Source organism: Bison bison, unplaced genomic scaffold, assembly GCF_000754665.1.
Source record: "Bison bison bison isolate TAMUID 2011002044 unplaced genomic scaffold, Bison_UMD1.0 scf7180017864530, whole genome shotgun sequence".
In the NCBI taxonomy this organism is placed as follows: domain Eukaryota; kingdom Metazoa; phylum Chordata; class Mammalia; order Artiodactyla; family Bovidae; genus Bison; species Bison bison.
In genome coordinates this window covers 12,846,655-12,868,950 of record NW_011495080.1, presented here as the reverse complement: position 1 = coordinate 12,868,950, position 22,296 = coordinate 12,846,655, and the positions used below count along the sequence as shown (strand labels likewise).

The window sequence follows — 22,296 nt, the reverse complement described above, 5'->3', positions numbered from 1 at the left end:
AAGGGATCTGGGAGCAAGACCTGGGTTCCATGTTCATACATTTAGTGGGAAGAAAAGGCAGCAGAAACCTGCCGCTGCTCTGACTGAAGGAGGAAACAGAACAGGCTCTGGGCCGGACTGTGGACTTATATGCCCAGTATCTTTGGAAACGACATACAAACTGGAAAACCAGGCCCCCAGAAGGAAGAGCCCCAGGGCTCTCTGTGCTTAAACACACACAACAGAAGTCGCTCAGTCGTGTCCGACTCTTTGCGACCCCATGGATTGTAGCCCACCAGGCTCCTCGGTCCATGGGATTTTCCAGGCATGAATACTGGAGTGGGTTGCCGTTTCCTTCTCCAGGGGATCGTCCTGACCCAGGGATCGAACCCAGGTCTCCCGCATTGTAGGCAGACGCTTTACCGTCTGAGCTACCAGGGAAGTCCATCAAAAACACAGAAGAGTAGTAGTAAGTTTCAAAAGGATGTCAGTTGAGATCTTTTATAGATGAAATCTACTTCCTAGAAGTCAACTCGCCAATTATATGCACAGCTGGAGACAAGAGGCGGCAAAAAAAGGTCCAACTGGAAAATATCTCGGGTACCCAATTAGATCCAGTTATTCTGCATCTGTGGATTTAAAATGATCATCATCCACGGTGGAATAGATGTGTCCCTCGTTGCTTAGAAAATCCACAGCTAGCTTGACTGAGGCTACGGACATGTGCTGGAGTTGGTTCTTGAGATCCTGAAAGTTCAATCCTTCAGGTCTTGGGCAAGCTTTGAACAAATTCAGCACCTGGTTCTGGGCCAAAGTGAGGCCATTTGCTGGTATGAAGTTGTTCCCACCGAAGTTCCCAGCTTCACCCATTCCTGGATTGCTGATAGGCGCTCTCCCTGTTGAAGGCTGGCTGTTCGATTTGCTCAGCATCATGTGTGCATTGACTACTTCCAGAATATGTGTGGTGAACTCATTCATATCCTCCAGGGCATGATCTTAAAGGCTACCAGGCTTTTCTTGTTCTGGAAAGATCTCAGATGACCAGCCACTTTCACATATGTTTCTGGAGGGACCACAGTGTTTTCACCACTGGCATCATCTGTGTCAACCCACTGGCGAACATCCATGGGTGCAGCTGTCATGTCATCTATCTTGTAAACAATGTTGGTTGCAGCCTTCTCTGCATTTCTGATAATCCGCACAATAGTGACCTGTGAAATCTCAACATTTCCAATTCTGAATACTTCATCAACCAGAGTAGCAGAAAGCAGCTGAGATATGGTACAGGGTAAAATGTGCTGAGCTCGAGCTCTGGATTTCTTTTCGGCCTGGGAAGCTGTCGGAGATCCAAAGCCCCCAGGGGACTGTGTGTAGCCGCCGGCTCCCCCGACAGAGGAGGTGCTATAGCTTTCAAATCCACTGTGCCTAAAAGAATACCCTAATTATCTGTGTAACCGAATAGAATCATACATTCTATTATGCTTATTGGGGTATGACCACAGGCCTATTGATAATTGTCCACTGTTAACTACCTAGGCTTAAGGCATATGATCATGGTTAACTTTGATTATATCTTTCTTTTTCCTTTGTTCAGACTAGTTTCAGAGAAGCTTGTACACTTAGGGTATATAAGGTTTTCACAAAACTGATCGGGGCCCTTGGCTAAGAGGAGACTCTGCCTTGGGCCACTGGTGTAATAAACTGCACTCCACTATTTGCATTGTCCTTCTGAGTGAGTTTGTTTCCCGAAACGTGTGTCTACAACGTGACTACACAGCTTTGTGCTCACAAAACCTTTCTCTTCCTCCTGGAGGAAAGATACAGGGCCAGGAGGGAGCAGCTGGCTTTACTCTCAGCTGGCCTCTGAGTTGAACTGATGTAAGACAGCATGTGTGCATGCTTGGTCATGTCCACCTCTTTGCGACCCCATGGACTGTAGCCTGCCAAACTCCTCTGTCTATGGGATTTTCCAGGTAAGAATACTGGAGTGGGTTGCCATTTCTTCCTTCCAGGGATCTTCCTGACCCAGGGATCGAATTTGCATCTCCTATGGCTCCTGCATTGGCAGGCAGATTCTTTACCGCTTGAGCCACCTGAGAAAACTGACATGAGAGAGATTAATGGGAAAATCAAACACAAGTTTAATAATGCATATACATGGGAGAATTGAGTAACTGGACAAAATGCCTGAAGCATAAGAGAATGTTGCCTTAAGAGCCCTCACCTAATAGGATGTTGGTTTTGTGGTTATGGCCTTCAGAGAGGAGAAAGGCAATTCACAGGGAGATGGAAAGGCAAATGTTTGGTAAACACATGTTTACTGGGCCCTGCAGAGACCATGGGTCACACAGCAGGCTGATCTCTAGGCCCTTCAAAGTGTTCTCCACCACACCTAATCCATAGTCTTTGCAGATATTTCTGGTGATAACTCTATCCTCAAAATAGTTTACTTATCTCAATTTTTTTAGGCAGTTAAGGGGGAAGTAGCAAGAAAAGTTTCCAGTTTTCTGTTTCCTATAAACCTCATGCCAAAGGGGCATTTAGAGGTAGCAAAGTTTGCTCCCCTACTGTAAACAATTTTCTTATTTCTAACCATGAATTCCTACAGAAAATATGTGACATCAAAATCATATTTCAATGCAATAATGAATATATCAAAATATTTCAACTTGTTGTGGGTTTTTTGCTAATTATTCTAATTCTCTTTGTAGGTTTTGAATTTTGTGTCATATAAATGAGCATATCCATTTGAAAAAGGAAATGTTATAAAAAATGAAATTTAGCTAATTCATTTGAACCTTAAAACAGAGCATGAAAATATCTTTCTCTTGGACCACATCAAGATTTGAGTGATAAAAATACATAATTCAATTTTACTCCTAATTAATATTCCTAGAGTTAAACCATGCTCATACTTTACAAATTTGTAGAAGGCATATTTAAAAAATATGCTACTATGACATGCTAAAGTAACCATTCTCTAGGGATGGTTAAAAGATATATAATATCTTTTAAATAAATAAATAATACAATACAATCTAAATAAATACAATCAAGAAAACAAGGTCATTTTAAATACTTCTTGTTGTGCCTAGTCGCTTCAGCCGTGTCCAACTTTGTGCGCAACCCCATGAACTGTAGCTTGCCAGGCTCCTCTGTCCATGGAATTTTCCAGGCAAGAATACTGGAATGAGTGGCCATTTCCTCTTCCTGGGGATCTTTCTGACCCTTCCCTCTTTCTTATTTGTACTTCGATAGCCTGGGGTTAAGTGGATTTTTCACTTTTTTTCTTTGGACAATATGGAAATAGGACAGGTACCGGGACTCTTCCTTTTAGGTTGGTATGTCAGTAAATTGTACCGCACAGTGGTCTGCGACAGGCTCAGAGTCAGATCATATACAATCTCTCTGGGGTAGAAAAATAGGAGTTCACTAATAGGATAGTAAAATAAATAGGATTCAGAGTCATTAGACCTGGGATTTCACACGGTACATCTGTGCCCTCCTAGAGAAGTGTCCTTGACTTAGCTCTGATCATAGTGCTTCCCTGCAGACTGCAACTAGAAGGGGTGTCTTACCTCTTCTGCTAAAATTATACACTCTGAAACCCAGCCTGTAGCTGCCTGAGGGAGAGTCGTAGAGGGCCGGGAACCAACCATCTGTGTGCCTTGCTGGAAGCACTGCTTCAGCTTATTTGCTGAACCCAGGTCCTGGAACTTGCCAGCACCAATCTTTCAATTTGGCTATTCCCTCCTGGGAACAGATTGAAATCGCTCAAATCTGCCTTTTGTTGAGATTACTCCTAAAGCCACTTCATTTACAATTGCCAGTAGTTATCTTGTGCCTCTTGGTGGGTGTGAAAATCTTCGGATCATCATGGTACTTAGGATAATTTTTTGACAGCTGCACTTTCTGGAGAGTGGGCCAAACAAAGGCCCCCAGGCACCGCAGCGCCCCTCCAGGGAGCAGGTTTGTAACCTCGGTGACCCAAGGTTAGACAGTTTCCATTCACAGGTACCTTGAGGTTCTTTTTCAACCTCACCGCACCCTGAACCTTACCAAGGTTGTTGGGTACCTTTGATCTTTAAATATCACACAATATAGACAAAACATTTTAAAACAGGAAGTAAGCCAGAAACTGGCACAGTGAATGTTTATTGAGATAATAAAATAAGAAAAATAAATTATGCAAGCTATCTGTTTTATGTAGAGTACAGCAAAGGCAGGAGAAGTTTTTACATGTGGTAATTCTGTCAGTTGTGACAAGATTATGTTTTAGTTAGAAATATCAAGTCCCGGGGATGTAATGAACAACATGCTGACCATAGTTAATAATACTGGACTGCATATTTACAACTTGCTAAGAGAGTAAATCTTCAAAGGTCTCATCACAAGAAAAAGAAAATGTGTAACTATCTGTGGGGCAGATATTAATGGTTCTTATTGTGGTGATCACTTTGCAATATATATATATAAATATAGAATCATTATGTTTACACATGAAATTAATATATTGTATGTTAATTTTATCTCAGTAAGAACATATCTGTATATATATATATATATATATATATATACACACACACACATAAAAATAAAGAGAAAAAGAAAAAAAAAGGTTGAGGATGATGTAGTGTTTCATCTCCCACATACTCAAGACTAAAATCTTACCATCATAGCCCCTCCTATCCCTCTTTTGCTGTATCCATTAATTTTCCAGAACCTACTTTCTGAGTAACTTTCTCCTGTCCACTCTGCCACAGCCTAACTCAGACCTTCAGCATTTCTTATCTGAATTATCACATTGACCTCCTGGTTTCTCTGTCATTCCCTAGTCTCTCCCTGCTAATCAGAGTAGTCTTTCTAAAACCCATATCTGCTTACAGATGGCTCACTCTCCTGTTTCAACTGATACCCAATATCCACAGGCTAAATCCAGTCATGGCCTGGACTACACACCTCTCCCATCTCTTGATCCCTATTGCAGTCTTACCTTGCAGCCACTCCTCCTTTGATGTCCTTCCTCCCTGATCCTGCAGGAATACACCCTCTGCTCCCCTTCCCCATCCCAGTGAACTTTTTGTCCTTATGTTTGATCTAGGACAGGATTTGTCTGTAAAAAGTGCAGTTACCTATGCCCTTGTGGTTACAGAAAAAGGGTACTTAATACCCACTCTCATCAATAAACAGCATGATTCCAAACAGACTTTTATAGAAATCTTATGAGTGTGGGATTTTGAGATAGATACATGTATTATTTATGAGGTTTTTTTTTTTTTTTTTTTTAGTCTAACCCCAGTAGGTAAAAATGTACTTAAAAATTCCTATTAAGAAATGCCCCCTGGAATTTAAATGAGATTAGATCTGGTCCATGAGAGAAAGTTCACTCTCTCACACAATAAACAAAACACATAACAAAGGCTAATGCTATTTATGGAACAATTTTCATCCCTGAAAAATCATAGCTAAGCCTTCCTTTTTTAATTGAAGCCAATTTCTTTTATTTTTTAAATTATTAATATTAATCAGAGGACAACCGTTTTACCATGTTATGTTGGTTTCTGCAATGAATTGAAGAGTCAATTTACACATTTACATACTCAATTTTAACTTTACCTATTCAATCTCTGGCTTCCCTGGTGGCTCCAAGGTAAAGGATCTGCCTGCCAAAGCAGGATACACAGGTTTGATCCCTGCGTCGGGAAGATTCCCTGGAGAAGGAAGTGGCAACCCACTCCAGTATTCTTGCCTAGTAAACCCCATGGACAGAGAGAGGAGTTTGACGGGCTACAGTCCATGGGGCCACAAAGACTAGGACGCATCTAAGTGACTGAGCATGCCCACAGGGTCAAATCTCTGTGTGAAAATTTTATATTATCATATATTTGGTCAATGAGGGAAGAAGTCAAGGAGTACCGAACACAAAAGGATAAGATTAGTTTAAATCTTAAATGCCACTGGGGACTGATACCAGCAGTGAACCAGTGAAGTTACTCAGTTGTGTCTGACTCTTTGCGACCCCATGGACTGTAGCCTACCAGGCTCCTCCATCCATGGAACTTTCCAGGCAAGAGTACTGGAGTGGGTTGCCATTTCCTTCTCCAGGGGATCTTCCCAAACCAGGGAAAAAACCCAGGTCTCCTGCATTACAGGCACTTTACTATCTGAGTCACCATGGAAGCCCACAGAAGTTCATTAATCAAATAGCAACTGATCATGGCAAAGCCCAAGTGTTTGGGACCCTATTTAGTTGAGTGAATTCCATGGAGAGCTGCAAGTAGGAGCAGGGAGAGCAGAAGGCAGATACCAGAGGAAAGTCTCAGGTTCCTAAAAAGAAAGGGAGGAAAGAAATTAAAGGCTCTAAAAAGTGCCATCTGATGTTGGGAAGGCACATCCTTTTGTTTCTGAACAATGACAGGCTTTCTTTACAGCCTTCCCTTCACTCCATCCCCACATATCTATTCACACTGAAACTCGAAACTTGCACTAATACTATATTCCTTCAAATAACACAAGACCTTATGTCAGAATTTCAAAGTTTTGTTTTCCCAAGAGCTTTGCTATAAGTTGATACAGAGGACCCTGCTTCAATTTCAGTTTTCCGGTCAGTTTATTTTTTTTAATTCTTTTATTCTCCATTTTTCCAATTTCCTCCCAGTTTCATAAGAAGAATCAGAAATGCAGTGGTGTTCAGCAGAGCCTCCCCTGGTATAACTGAAGGCCAGACATGCAAATGTGTCTCTATCTGAAACCATTTCAATGCTTTGTTTAAACACATAGCTTGAGGTACCAAGCTCTTCCACAAAACAGGTTATAGAAAAGTTATGAAAGTTGAAGAACTGTGTTTCTGAAACTTATATGACATATTCCTAGTTTATGGTCCTTTTTTATGACAGTATGATAAAACATGGCATATAAAATATGGCATAGAGCTGTGTAACTCAATATAGTAGCCAATAGCCACATGTGTTTATTACATCTAAATTAGTTAAAATTATATATAATTTGAAATTTAGCTCTTCAGGTCCATTAGCAGCATTTAGGCTATTCATTAGTTACATTAGCTCTGGCCTGATGGCTCAGTTGGTAAAGAATCTGCCTGCAATGTGGGAGACCTGGGTTTGATCCCTGGGTTGGGAAGATCCCCTGGGGAAGGAAAAGGCTACCCACTCCAGTATTCCATGGACTGTATATTCCATGGGGTCGCAAAGAGTCGGACATGACTGAGCAACTTTCACTCACTCCCTTAGTTACATGTGGTCAGTGGCCAGCATGTTGGACAGTGTATGTGTGCTTAGTTGCTCAGTTGTGTCCAATTCTTTTTGTCCCCATGGAGTGTAGCCTGGGGCTTCTCTGTCCATGGGGATTCTCCAGGTAGGAATACTGGAATGAGTGGCCAATGCCATTCTCCAGGGGATCTTCCGACCCCAGAGACCAAATCCAGGTCTCTTGTACTGCAGGTGGATTCTTTACTGTCTGAACTACCAGGGAAGCCCCTGTTCAGAACAGATATTAAACACTTCTCACTGTGGAACATTCTATTGGACAGCATTGGTTCAGAGTAAGTTGATTATTCAACTATTTATCAACATTTAACTAGTTTGGTGAATGGACTCATTCAAGATTCAACTATTTTCAATATTTAACTATTTTGGTGAATGGACCTATTCAAGAAAGTTTGGTACTAGGAGAAAAAAAAAGTAGTTTTGTAGCAAGGCCATTTTTGAAGAGCCAGCTTTCAATCACAGACCTTGTCCATTTTGAGAAGTTTTTTTTAAATCAACCTTGTTAAACTGTTTGGAGGCATTGAGCTGATCCCTAACAGAATTTCTTACCATTGAAATAATTATATTGCCCCAAGGATATAATTTGTGTGGTAACATTTAGAAATCTGGAGTTTATTAAGCCTCGAAAAGTTCATCTAGCTGTTTTGACAAGAGATTTTCACTCAGGCTATTTTTAGCACTTTTGGAAGGCTGATCATTTCTAACACCAGGGGAGACTTGCGGATGATGCGTCCCTTTGCTATGCTGTGCTTTAGCTGAAGAAGGAACATACTGAACCCTTAAACTGCAAACGGCAGTTGCTTAGGAGATCACCATTTCCTTTTGATACTGTCTAAACTACTTGATTTGCATGCAGCTTTCCAAAGTAATATGCCGTTTTCTGGATTTTTAAAAAAACAAACTATTTCATTTGGCAAAGAAAACTCAATACCTTGCTATCTATGATTTCTGTTTTATGCCACCAAAGCAAAGCATCACACAGATAAGTATATCTGGAGTTATTTATAGATCGCCTAGAAATAATATTAGGAATTCATGTCTGCGAAATGGAAATAAATACCCTATAAACTTAATGGAGATGTAGTTACCTAATAATAGTTTCAATACATTGAAAATTGATTTTGTACTCTTGCATACCCAAGTCAAATATTTTAAATGCCAATCTAAAAACAGTTTCTTTGAAATTAAATGAATTGACTCCGAGTATAGTTGCCCTCTAGGGCCTCTGTCTCAGCCTCTCAGAAAGGCCTGGAGACAGTGTCTGTGTTCAGAGGTTCCCAGAGAGCTAATTTTCTGAGTAACAAATACACAGACGTTAAAGAAAAAAATAAAAATGGGGAGGGGCTCACTTAAAAATCTGTGCATAACTAGTAATAAAGGTTAAAATTAGGACTGGACAAAATAGAACTTGTCCCTAGAGAGAATTAAAAAAAAAAAAAAGCAATGAGGATGACTCTATTATGTAACATTAAAAGGAGAAAACTAAGAGCCAACTCCCTTTTTTTTTTTCTCAGTTGTTCTTTTTCCCTGTGGAATGATACAGCCCTGAACTTTCTGAGAGATAGTTAATGTTGCCTAAAAAGAATACTGAGGGACTTCCCTGGGGGTACAGTTGATTAAGACTCTGTGCTCCCAAAGAAGGGGGCCCAGGTTTCATCCCTGGTCACTGAACTGAAATACCACATGCTGGTGTAGCAAAATTAAAAAACAAAAATACTGAAATGGAGTCTTGTTCCTGTCTCTTACTAGCTGTGTGGACAGGTAAGTTTCAATGACTTCATCTATGTTTTTTTGTTGTTGCTCAGTTATTAAGTCATGTACGACTCTTCCCAATCCCATGGACTGCAGCACACCAGGCCTTTCTGTCCCTCACTATCTCCCAGAGTTTGCCAAAGCTCATGTCCATTGAATTGGTGATGCTATCCAACCATCTCATCCTCTGCCACCCTTTTCTCCTTTTGCCTTCAATTTTTCCCAGCCTTGGGGTCTTATTTCCAATGAGTCAGCTGTTCGCATCAGGTGGCCTTCAAGTTCTGGAGCTTCGGCTTCAGCATAGGTCCTTCCAATGAATATTCAGAGTTGATTTCCTTTAGGATTGACTGGTTTGATCTCCTTGCAGTTCAAGGGACTCCCAAGGATCTTCTCTAGCACCAATTTATAGACTTCATCTATAAACTGTAGATAATGATAATAATCAGTAGTAATTAGAATAATCACATAGGATCATTGTGGGAATTAAAAAAGAGTAAATGCTATGGGCTGAATTATGTTCCCCACCAGATTCACATTTTGAAGCCTCAACCTCCAATGTGACTCTATTAGGAGATACAACCTGTATAGAGGTAGTTAAGGTTAAATGAGGTCACTAATCCAATAGGATTAGTGTCTTATAAGAAGAGAGGGGGAGAGCTTGCTCTCTGTCCACCATGCAAAGACAGTGAGAAGGCAGCCATCTGCAAGCCAGGAAGACAGTTCTCATTAAAAAAGAATCCTACCAAATCTTGGCCTCAGATTTCTAGCCTCCTGAACTGGCAACCCACTCCAGTGTTCTTGCCTGGAGAATCCCATGGACGGAGAAGCCTGGTGGGCTGCTGTCTCCAGAGTCGCACAGAGTCGGACATGACTGAAACGATTTAGCAGCAGTCACTAAGTCAGGTCTGATTCTTCCTTGACCCAGTGGACTGTAGCCCACAGAGGCTCCTCTGTCCATGGGATTTCCCAGACAAGAATATGGGAGTGGGTTGCCATGCCCTTCTCCAGGGAATCTTCCCAACCTAGGGATCGAGCCTGCATCTCCTGCCTGGGCAGGCAGATTCTTTACCACTGAGCCACCTGGGAAGCCCTGTTGTCTAGTACGTGCTCGATAAATTTTTACTAAATGAATGAATGAATCAAGAATCAGAGTTAGTCATGACATATAGATTTAAATACTTTTTGAGTAGAACGGACTTCAGACTTTCTCTGGGTTCTTTATTGGACTGCATATATTGGGCAGCATGCAAATCCAGTGCAATGCCAGTCTTAGGAGTTTTTCCCTCTCTACCTTTTTCCTCCACCTGCCTGTGTAGACACCTACATAGAGAATGCAGCTTGGGATCTAGAGTGTCTGAGTCCAAATTTTGGTTCTTTCACTTGCAAGCCTTGGGCAAAATGATTAACTCTCCCATGTGACAGTAATAGCCTATGTAAAAACCAAGATAATAATAGTATTTACATCACCAGGTTGCTGTGAGAATTAAATGAACAAACACATGTCATATTTAGAAAACAAATAGCATAATCTAGCATCCTTCCTTCTGTGCTTTTATTCCTCTTTCTTATATATCTTGAAATACACTGGTCATTAACTCTGTCCTTAAATTTAATTTTAGGCTGAACTTGATGTGTTGACCTAAAACAAACAGATTGCCAGATATTTCTCCAGAAAAGATAGATTTTTTTTTTTTCAGGTTCAGCAGAGAATCACAATGCAGAATCTGCCACCACAGCCATCCAGGTGCAAGTCCCCACATTGCAAAGGAAGAAGAAACTTTCACGAACGGGAAAAGGCAGTTGGGAGAGCCAGAGTGAGTAAAGAATCCACAGATTCTCACTGGCTGAGTCCTTTTGAGGAGAGGAGTCTTTCTTTTTCTCAATGAGCTCTGTTCTCCTTGCAGGGTGTGGAAGCTCCCATCTCTATTTAATTGTGGTTTTGTTGATTAATTTTACAGATGTCACTGAACACATTCTCCTCTTTCTCTCTTCTGTTGTTGACACTATTGCATTCTCAGGATCTCTTGCCTATCTGATCATTTATTTCCATATCTTTTGCAGGCTTCTACTTTTTACTTACTTTCAGAGGTCCTCAGGGCTCTGAGTCTACAATTTTAGCTGGCTGGTTGCCTCTGCTTCTCTCTCTTGATTTGCACAACCATCTTATCACTTTTCATCGTCTGTTCTGACTCTTGATTATCTCTGAATCTATATTTTAGTCCATCTCCTCTGTCATAATGCTGATCTCTTTCTCTCTATCATCTTTTTCATCTTTTGTATAACAGCCTCATAACTGGTCTTTCTCTACATGTAATCTTGTCCTTTCTGATCTGTTTTCTTTTTAAAAATGCAAGTTGCAAAATGCAAACCACAAGTCCTTTGCCTGCTTAAAACCCTTAATTAACTTGTCAACATCCTTAGGAAATGGTCCTCCAAATTCTAGTGTTTCCATAAAGCTTCAAGACCTGCCTCTTGCCTACCCCTCTAGCTCAGGTCTCACTCTTCCCCCCACCACTCTGCTCAACCAGATACAACAGGCTTTGAGTTACTCAGTGCTCTGATACTCACTTTTGCCAGGTCTTTGAGCATGCTGGGCCCTCCAACTAGAATCTTCCCAGCATGCTCTCTCGCCTAGGTGACGGCACCATTATTTCCACCTACATCATCTTTCTGTAGTACACTTTTGTTTTAAAATTCACATTTTCCACTCTACGAAAAAATAATTGCCTATGTCTTCTTACTTTTTAACACCGTACACATTTAAATAGCTGTTGACTAGATGAATGAATGGACTCGTCTCATTTTCCTTATGCTTATTTTAACTCCTTTGGTTCAAATGCTTTTATCTGTGTGATGGTTAATTTTATGTATCAATTTGATTGGACAATTGGATGCCCAGATATTTGGTCTATCATTATTCTGAGTGCTTTGGTGAGGGTTTTTTGGATGAGTTTAATCTTTAAGTCAATAGATAGAGTACATTGTCCTTCCTAATGTGGGTGAGCCTCATCCAATCAGTTGAAGACCCGAACAGAACAAAAAGACTGAATAACAGGAAATTCCTCTCACTCAAGAGGAACATTTGTTTTTACCTGTCTTCAGATTGAACTGAGACATCAGCTCTTACTGGATCTTGAACCGACTGGCCTTTGGATTGTAACTACATCAGCGGCTCTCTGGATCTCCAGTCTGCAGACTCACCCTGTAGATCTTAGGACTTAACAGCTTCTATAATTGTGTGAGCCAAATTCTTATAATACGTCTATCTGTTTATCTATTTACATCCTAGTGGTTTTGTTTTTTGGAGAAGGCAATGGCACCCCACTCCAGTACTCTTGCTTGGAAAATCCCATGGACGGAGGAGCCTGGTAGGCTGCAGACCATGGGGTCGCGAAGAATCAGACGTGACTGAGCGACTTCCCTTTCACTTTTCCCTTTCATGCATTGGAGAAGGAAATGGCAACCCACTCCAGTGTTCTTGCCTGGAGAATCCCAGGGATGGGGGAGCCTGGTGGTCCGCCATCTATGGGGTCGCACAGAGTCGGACATGACTGAAGCGACTCAGCAGCAGTAGCACAGCAGTTTTGTTTCTTAGGAGAACTCTGACTACAGTCTGCCAGTAATATTAATATTTGAGGTTGGAAATATAGAAAGAAGTGAACCAAATTCATGGCTAATAAATCATAAATCTTTACCACCTGCCACTAGAAGCAATTTTATGACTTTAACTAAGTTTGAATTTTCCCTGGAGAAGGAAATGGCAACCCACTCCAGTATTCTTGCCTGGAGAATCCCATGGCCAGAGAAGCCTGGCCGGCTATGGTCCATAGAGTCACAAAGAGTCAGACATGACTGAAGCAACTGAGCAAGCATGTAAGTTTGAATTTTATTTTCATTTCTGTTCAAAAGTTGCCCCAATCCAGAAGGTCATCAGCAAAAACAGTGAAGAAAATCAAGACATCAGTAGGGTGCAAACTGGGTAACTCCTTCTTTTTTGGAGTGTCATGTGATAAAAGAAGCACCACCAATCAGTTTTTAGAAAAATTCACATTTCAGAAATAATGTTTTAAAGGATAGTTAAGTTCTCTAAATAGCTTACAATTTTTTTTTTAAATTATAATGTGGCTAAATTCTTTAAGAGAACTACTTGAATTCTGTGTCTTGCAAAAGAAGTTGCTCAGGAAAGAAGGAAGACTATGAGAAGATTAAGCAATTTCTACATTTTTTCTAGGTACTTAGTGGATCTAATTTATGTTCCATAAATAAACGTCCCATTGAAGTCACATGTTGCCACCTGGCGGCATTCCTAATTCCTGTTTCCACTATTGAATTATGTCTGGCATGAGAATTCATATATATTCACCTAAAAAAATTTTGAGCACCTGCTCTGTGCTAAGTTCATTGCTAAGTGTTGAGAAAACACAGAGAATGACATATGCCTGCTCCCAAAAGTTGAAACTGGAAGAAGAGGGACAATGAAATGAAGAATGAATTCAATGGCAACTTTTCTGTTCTTCACTCTACTTACCTTCATTTCTCTCTAATTCATTTTCAGACCCGGTAATGAATATGGGACAAGCACAGATCCAGGCCAATTACTTATATCAGAAGGCACAGGAGCATGAAGAGGACCACTGGGTTAACGGCAGTCTATAGGAGAGAAACCTAGAGGATGTATATAAATGAAAATTTAACAGAAACAATGATGTGACTGAGCTGCTAAAAAAGCTAATAGTGATTACTTTTGTTCTACATTTGCAGAAATAAAGTGTTTAGATCAAAGTAGGTAATAGTTTTACTACTGTATATTTTATTATATATTGCTAAAGGATCTTGAATACCTAGCCTGGAGTAAGATAATTAAGACACACTTGGAAACCTTTGTTTTGTCTATGGATGAAACAGTTGGAAAAATAAAAGTTACAGATGGGGGGTCCTTCTGGTAAGAATTTTCTAACTATCAAGATATAGAACAAAGAAATGAGTTGGCCTGAGAGATCTGAATAAGTACAAAGAGCTCTGTCATTAGAAGTGATCAAGAAGAGGATGGACAGATTCCTGTAAAAGATAATCTAGAAGAACTAATTCTTTTGGCTGGGAGTTGAATTAGGTGGTGTTTAGTTATCTTCTCAAGCTCTAGAAGTCCACAACTTTACATTTAAATAAGCTTTAGACTGTTTACCTGTGCATTGGGTACACACATCAATGACACTTTATTAAAATTTTTATAGTATATCCAATAATATCATTTCAGAAAAGACAAACTCAGAAATTTCATCAAATAAGTATCAATAACAATAAAGTATGAAAGAAGATAGTGAAAAGGCTAGCTTAAAACAATATTCAAAAGCTAAGATCATGACATCCTTTCCTATCACTTCATAGCAAATAGATGGAGAAAAAGTGGAAACAGTGACAAATTTTATTTTCTTGGGCTCCAAAATCATTGCAGATGGTGACTGCAGCCATGAAATTAAAAGATGCTTGCTCCTTGGAAGAAAAGCTATGACAAAACTAGACAGTGTATTAAAAAGCAGATACATCACTTTGCCAACAAAGTCCATATAGTCAAAGATATGGTTTTTCCAGTAGTTATTTATGGTGCGAGAGTTGGATCATAAAGAAGGTTGTGAACTTAGTTGCTCAGTCATGTATGACTCGTTGTGATCTCAAGGACTGCAGCCCTCCAGGCTCCTCTGTCCATGGGGATTCTCCAGGCAAGAATACTGGAGTGGGTTGCCATGCCTTCCTCCAGGGGACCTTCCCAACCCGAGGGACTGAACCCAGGTCTCCCGCACTGCAATACCATCTGAGCCATCAGAGCCCATGAATACTGGAGTGAATAGCCTTCTCCAGGGGATCTTCCCAACCCAGAAATCAAACTGGGGTCTCCTGCACTGCAGGTGGATTCTTTACCAGCTGAGCTACTAGGAAGCCCAAAGAAGGCTGAGCACCAAAGAACTGATGCTTTCAAACTATAGTGCTGGAGAAGACTCCTGAGAGTCCCTTGTACTGCAAGGAGATCAAACCAGTCAATCCTAAAGGAAATCAACCCTGAATATTCACTGGAAGGACTGATGCTAAAGCTGAAGCTCCACTACTTTGGCCACCTGATGCAAAGAACTGACTCATTGAAAGAGACTCTAATGCTGGGAAAGATTGAGGGTAGGAGAAGGGGGCGACAGAGGATGAGATTGTTGGCTGGCATCACTGACTCAATGGACATGAGTTTGAGCAAACTCTAGGAGATAGTGAAAGACAGGGAAGCCTGGCATGCTGCAGTCCTTGGAGTCCCAAAGAGTCAGAGAGGACTTAGTGACTGAACAGTAGCAACAATAAAGTGTAAATTTTGGTACCCAACCAAACTTAGCATGTGCAGTACTTTATAAACATAAAATTTTCTTCATAATTCAAGTCTTACATGGTATAAAGACCTAGAATAATATTTATTAATGTGAATCATTTTAGCCAAAGAAAAATAATGTAAGGACTCTCTAAGACTATTGAATACTATCCCTTTCAATGTACATTTTATTTCTGCCTTTATTATTCTTTTGTTTCTGTTTTGCTTGCTGAAAATATCATCATTACAAGTAAGTAGAATGATAAATTTTGTTAAACTCTTGTTTATAAATACTTGAAATCTGAATACTGGTTCTGATGTACTCCAGGGAACTCTTTTATTTATTTTTTCTTCCTGTCTGCTCATTGTTTCTAATAAAAAGTTAAGATTAAAAATAGATCCTCTTCAGAAATGAACAAGAGCATATTCAGTTTAACTTTTGTTCCTAAAAGTTAGTGGGTAATCAAAATGATATGACAAACTTTCTGCATGTTTCTCTCAAGATTATTTTCAAATATTTAAAGTTTCAAAACTGAGATCCTTTGAGATTAATTTTATTTTTATCATGCATGGAGTATAAATGTTAATAAAATACCTTGCATGTAATGTAAATATTTGTAGGAAACCCATCAAAAGTGAGGCTAGTTCTCTGCTTAATATCATAAGTGTAATTTTTTTTTTGAATGGGAGAATTGATCCATGGTATCTCTCATCCTTTCTGGTTAGCTAATTGCTTCCGTCACACCTGCATCTGCTCAATGCATTTCTTGATGAAGCTGGTAGCTTCAGGGAAGCTACCAGGAAACTCTCCCAGTTTATATTCCCAGGTAGACCTGGGCAGCAACCAAAGGCTTTTCATGGGTTGAACCAGTTGAAATTCCAATGACATAAGGAGGATTCCTAGTATTTAATTTTTCACTCTTTTGCTTGCAGCCTATGTTTGTTTGTTTATTCTTCTGAAGTAATTTTAATTTGCTCAAATCTCTCAAGGTCCTGTTGCCTAGACTTAGTGAATAAAGCCTCATTTGAAAATATACAATAAGTAGACAGTGAGTATTATGGTAAAAGAATGAAACATTGATTTTTTTCCTTTTAAATAGAGAAGATCATCTCAAAAAGTGCTTCACTGCAATACACAATCTGGCTGACCAGTATTTGTTAGTTCCTGGAAACTTTGAGAAGTCAAATAGACTGGGGTGGGTATTAACACAGCTTTGTAGCTTTCCCATTTAGTCTTTGCATGAAAAACACAGTTAATACTGTCAATAGTCCAACCTGAGCTAAGAAAACATCTGTCAGAGATGTAAGGAATTCCAGCCTTGGATAGAAGGTTGGATGTTATTAATCTTCATGGTTTCTTTAGATCCTTAATTCTTAATTGTGGTAAAGATATATTTTCTTCTAAATGGGAAAGTTGATCCATGTGACTTTTGGATTATAATAGAATTTTTAAGAGGTTAAGATGAACATTAAACTTCTCTGTACGTCAAAGATCAGCCTGTCTGTGTTTGTCTCTCTCCTTAGGAACACTCGGGTCATTTGTTTGACCGTTTATGCAAAGAGAATTCAAAGATTAAAGAAAAAAAGTCTCCATATTTACAATCTCCTTATATTAAGAAAAAATATCTAAAGGAAAATTTATACACATCACAGTTTAATTTACAACGTGGGTTTTTAGCAACTGGAAGTCATTGCCTGTATGATAGCTTCACGTCTCCATGTTAAAAATTAGAAAGAGGTCAATTTTAATGAACAGAAGTCCACACAGACAAGTGCTATTTTTGTATATTCCTCTGGTACCACATCCAAGAATAGAAAGGAAAAAAAACTGGCAACAGAAAAGAACCATCTTTCCTTCCAGCATAAACTGAGGCATGTGTTGGATGGAGAAAAGGGAAGGGTGTTCCATTTAACTCTTTCTGAGTAAAGGATCTTAGTTCTATTAAGCACTGTTGGAAAGTATATTGGAGACAGTAAATTGGATATTATATTTAAAATTGAAAGGTAAAGTGTTTTTTAAAGTCTTTTAAAACAAGCAAGGATCAATTTTACTAAAATGCTGTCAAATATTACAATACAATGACTTATCATTCCAAGTCTATGAGTATAACTTCCTTTCCAAATATAGTGATTTTTTTTAATGTACTTTGGAAATGGAGAGAGAACCAAAGTAATCTACCAAAATTCTTTCTCACCATCTTTTTAAAATAGAACCAGGTCAATTATGCCAGCAGAGACTATTTCAAAACAGTAGAAATTATTATCTTTTAAAGGGGTAGGATTAACCAATTCATAATTCTTAAACAACAAAGCACATCATATTTTTCTGAGTTTAACATAAAATGTCAAATATTTCTAATGAAATATTTATAGTTAAGTACAGTGAAATGTGTGAAATACTGAAATGGATTATCAACATTGCTGGAGTCCTGATATAACACAGGAACATCTATATTAATTGATACCATGAAAAACTTAAAATTTCTCTTTAGATTGAAAGCTGAGATATAATTGATTTAAAAATTAAAGCACTTTATGTAAGAAATTTCAGCATTGCCTAAGTTAAACATGGAATGAGAACCACAGTTATTACTTTTTTTTTTCATGTTTTTCTATTAAGAACTTTCTTGGGACTTTTCTGGAGCCCCAGTGGTTAAGATGCTATGCTTCCAAGGCAGATGGACTGCATTCAATCCCTAGTGGGGGGATTAGCATCCCAAATGCCATGTGGCCAAAAAAAAAACTTTCTTTAACTCTAAGGTGATTAACTGAATGCAGAACAAATATCTCTGCAAAAAATTTTAATTTTGGGGTTGTATAGCTTACAGTGAAGCTCATTCTGAATGCTATATTAAAGAAGAGAGCCTTACTTATATATATTTCTTCTTGCTTGTGTTGTGAGTTATCTTGAATTTTGATATATTATTCTTATATTCAAGATCATCTGACTTCAGATGAGGAACTCTACTGCAGAGCACTGCTTGACTAGAAAATCTGTCATCTGGGAATTAGAGCTAGGCTGACTATCAGTTATGCATCTTGGTATTAGCACCCTGTTATTTCCAGAGACTAAAAAGGCAACATGAAAGAGTATTTTTGCTACTAGTATCTAACTTTTATACAGCTGCCCTTGCATCTATGATAGTGCCAGAGAAGAGAAAATACAGATTGTAAGGTGAAATCCACAGGAGATCCCAAATCACTGTGGTCCATAGGTTAAGGCATGCCAACCTTTCTGTTAAGAACAGAGCCTAGAGTCCAGTGTCCTTGGATTCTGTCTAAATAGCTGTATGGCTTGATTACTTAACCAAGTTATTTCTTTGGGCTTCAGTGTCACTGTCCTCATGAGAAAGAGTTGTTAGAGGTTTAAGTAAATATGTATGTGTGTGTGTTTGTGCCAATGTAGGAGACGCAAGAGACCTGGGTTTGATCCCTTGGTTGGGAAGTTCCCCTGGAGTAGGCCATGGCACCTACTCCAGTAGTCTTGCCTGGAAAATCCCATGGACAGAGGGGTGGGCTGCAGTCCATGGGGTCACAAGAGTCAGACATAATTGAGGGACTGAGTACACACACACACACACACACACACGTATACTTAAGGTATATATATATATCATATATGAGTTGTTGTATCTTTAATTTATATCACATATGAGCCTAAAATATTATGTATTACTTAAAATTAAATACATATATATGAGACATATGTAATATATTCATTTAAGATATAGGTAAATATATACATGTATTTATTTAAAAGTATATACACATGTTAATAGTGCAGTTCTTGGTAGGTGGTAAGCACTACCTAAATATTAACTATTATTATAATAGTTAATATTGTACTGCCTTATCATTTCTATATCTGAACTACTAATGAGTAACCAAGTTGATCAGTCTGATGGTTCTTTCCTTTCCTTGCTTTCTCTTGAAAGGTTCAAAATTGCAGCAAATGTTACTTTTAAGAAGTTGAGTAAACACAGAATGAGAAGCCCTAAGGCAAGGTGCTGAGTTAACAGACAGGCTAATCACTTCCTGAATACAAATGAACAGGGCTCTTTGTAGAACTAGCACTAGGGACTGTTAATGGGCTTTTGTTTTACAGACTGATGGATTGATATTCCAGGGAGAACCCTGATGAGAACCCTGACATCTGCCTCTCATAACCTATTACTAATACTAAAACAGTAGCCTTGCAAATCAGCATAATCTCATATAAATCAATGCACTCACATTCTAATGTGAGCTCCATCAGGACAGAGATTTTTGTCCATGTTGGGTCATGGCTGTAGTCACAGAGTCCAGGCAAATGCCTGAAAAATAGCAGGCTCACAATAACTATTTCTTGAATGAATTGAGTCAATGAAAAATCTTGAACTTTTCTTTAAATAGGATTAACATTAAAAGCAAAACAAAATAGCAAGCTTTTTTGATGAGTTTGGCCTGAGAATCCTGATTAGCAGTTTAAGCAAGCTGAAGGAGCAGCATGTAAATGACAGAAGGGTGAATACATACATTTAGCCAGTAGTCCAGAAGCTGTGGATTTGGTTATGACTTCACTGGAATGCATAGTGTGGAGCCATGCCACACTTAACTTTGACTCATGCACATGTGACAGATTTGAATTACAAATATTTTGTCCAGCATCTGACTAACTTTAGTGTCTATATTTACATTTTATTTTTCTCCCCAGGTTTTCAGAAATCTTTTCCACAAAGTGACACTTTTATTCTCTGCAAACATTTAATTACTTCCAACAGTTTCTACTCAAGCTTTGACTGGCTAAAACAATCAGTGTGACAGAGGAGAGGAGAAGCAGAATTGAGCTGATCTCCCAACAGTTCTGCTGTGAAGTGAAAGTGTTAGTTGTTCATCATGTCCAACTCTTTGTGACCTATGGACTGTAGCCTGCCAGGCTCCTCTGCTCATGGGATTTTCCAGGCAAGAATACTGGAGTGGGTTGCCATGCCCTCCTCCAGGGGATCTTCCCAACCCAGGGATCGAACCCACATCTCTTTTGCCTCCTGCACTGGCAGGTAGGTTATTTACCACTAGTGCCACATGGGAAGCCCTTTTACAGTATAGACAAGCTAACAACTTGAATAGGAATATATATTAATTTGTATACACTCCAAGCTTTCCTAATTATCTTTATAACAAAAACTAAGAAGGTATTAGTCATCCTTGGATGAGCTATACTCAATTCTACTTGTCTTTTCTAAATATAGTAAAAACACAGTAAACAAATTTAAAGTACATTATTAATTGATTAGCCATGATTTCTCAAATGGTTCACATCATCTTATTTAACTTGGAGCTTCCAAACTTCAAGAACAGGTCACCAAAGAGCTATCATTGATTTATAATGCACATAACTACATTGGACTTTAATCCAAGAACTCTGTAGGGGACCCAAAGGAAACGGAAAAATGTTTACAAGTGAGCCATGGCAGAAATAGGCTGAAAACACATATCTGTATCCTCTGAAAACAATTAGGGCTAATACAATTAGGGTGAATATTCTAGTTCATTTTATTCCATGGGATTGCTTTTACTCTTGAAACTCCATATAGAAAAGAGTCCTTAGGGTTAGAACACTATTAAGGATGGTATAATTTTGCATGGCCCTTGCACATGTAAGGTAGACATTTTACATGATTGCATAAGGACTAAAATTTACAGCCAAAGATAACACAGGATCTGATTAAAGTTAACACATTTGGCGTTTAAGGCTAATCCACATTGGAAAGCAATCATTTCCAGGAAGGAGATCAATATCTTAACACAGTGTTACCTGTCTGAGTTGCTAAAAAAGATTTATCTAAAAATCGATTCATAGGGTGTGTTTTCAAATTTGTCAGCTTCTTTTCATTTGTGTGCTATACAGAGGCACTTTAAAAGCTATTAATTGTAGTTTCAGAAGTACAAGACACTGGATTTCAGCAGTCACTGGCAAACATGGCAGGAAATTAAAATGACATTGGATTAAAAGGAAAGTAAGTGAAGTTGCTAGTGAAGTCGCTCAGTCGTGTCCGACTCTTAGCGACCCCATGGACTGCAGTCTACCAGGCTCTCCGTCCATGGGATTCTCCAGGCAAGAGTACTGGAGTGGGTTGCCATTGCCTTTTCCAAAAGGAAAGTAAACAAATCATTAAATCAGAAAACTTCCCCGAATCTTGGAAAAATCACTGGTGTCTGAGTTGAAGAACTTCCTTACTTAAAAAAAAAAAAAAAAATTAGTAACTATCACCCACCTACGCCAAATAAGTGCAAATAAGTGAATACTACAGCTTTCTGAGGTTAAGGTATGATGGTTTGCTGTTTGGACTAGTGAGGGTTTTAAAATATTGATGAGTTAAGTACTTAGAGTTACATTTCCAGCAATATTTCAAAGTATTATCGTATTATGCATACGTTGCCAATAGAAAAACTAAAATGTCGAATAAAACAGGTTGGTGGTAAAGTTTAGTAAAAGGTATAAAAATTAAAAGGCTAAAAAAACACAAAAACCCCTCCGTTTTATTGTGTAAAAATAAATCGCCTTCATTCATGAGAATCCAGTGCCCCCTTTTTTTGGTCTTAGTTAGATGGTACGTATTGCACCCGCCACAACACATTGGAAAGTAGGTCCTGGTACACACTAAGGAATATCCAACCAGGTAAATACATCAGCGTGATAAGGCCCATGAAATTGAGCGGATAGTGAGAATAGTCCCAGGAACAGGCGCCCCAAGTGCGGAGTCCCAGGCCCCAGAACAACTCCCACGCGTAGATGAAGATCACGTAGAAGGGTACTCGCTTCCAGGTGCCCCAGCCCCGACTGTAGTGGAGGCGGAAATAGAGCTTTTCCACCACAAAACTGCAGCTGCCGTACATAAAGAAGGACCAGAGCGACGTGTGGCCGCTGCTCGTCCCGTCCCCGGGCCCCAGCAGGTT

The 22,296-nt window shown here is 39.2% G+C and overlaps 1 protein-coding gene across 1 annotated transcript in view; it reads right to left on the bottom strand.

The window, feature by feature from the left end:
- Window positions 1-597: 597 nt before the first annotated feature.
- Window positions 598-22,296, bottom strand: part of TMEM229A (transmembrane protein 229A) — a 23,113-nt gene continuing 1,414 nt past the window's right edge. The window contains 3 exon segments of the mRNA XM_010831767.1: window positions 598-965; window positions 968-1,404; window positions 22,028-22,203. Coding sequence (XP_010830069.1) covers window positions 598-965; window positions 968-1,404; window positions 22,028-22,203 — 981 coding nt within the window.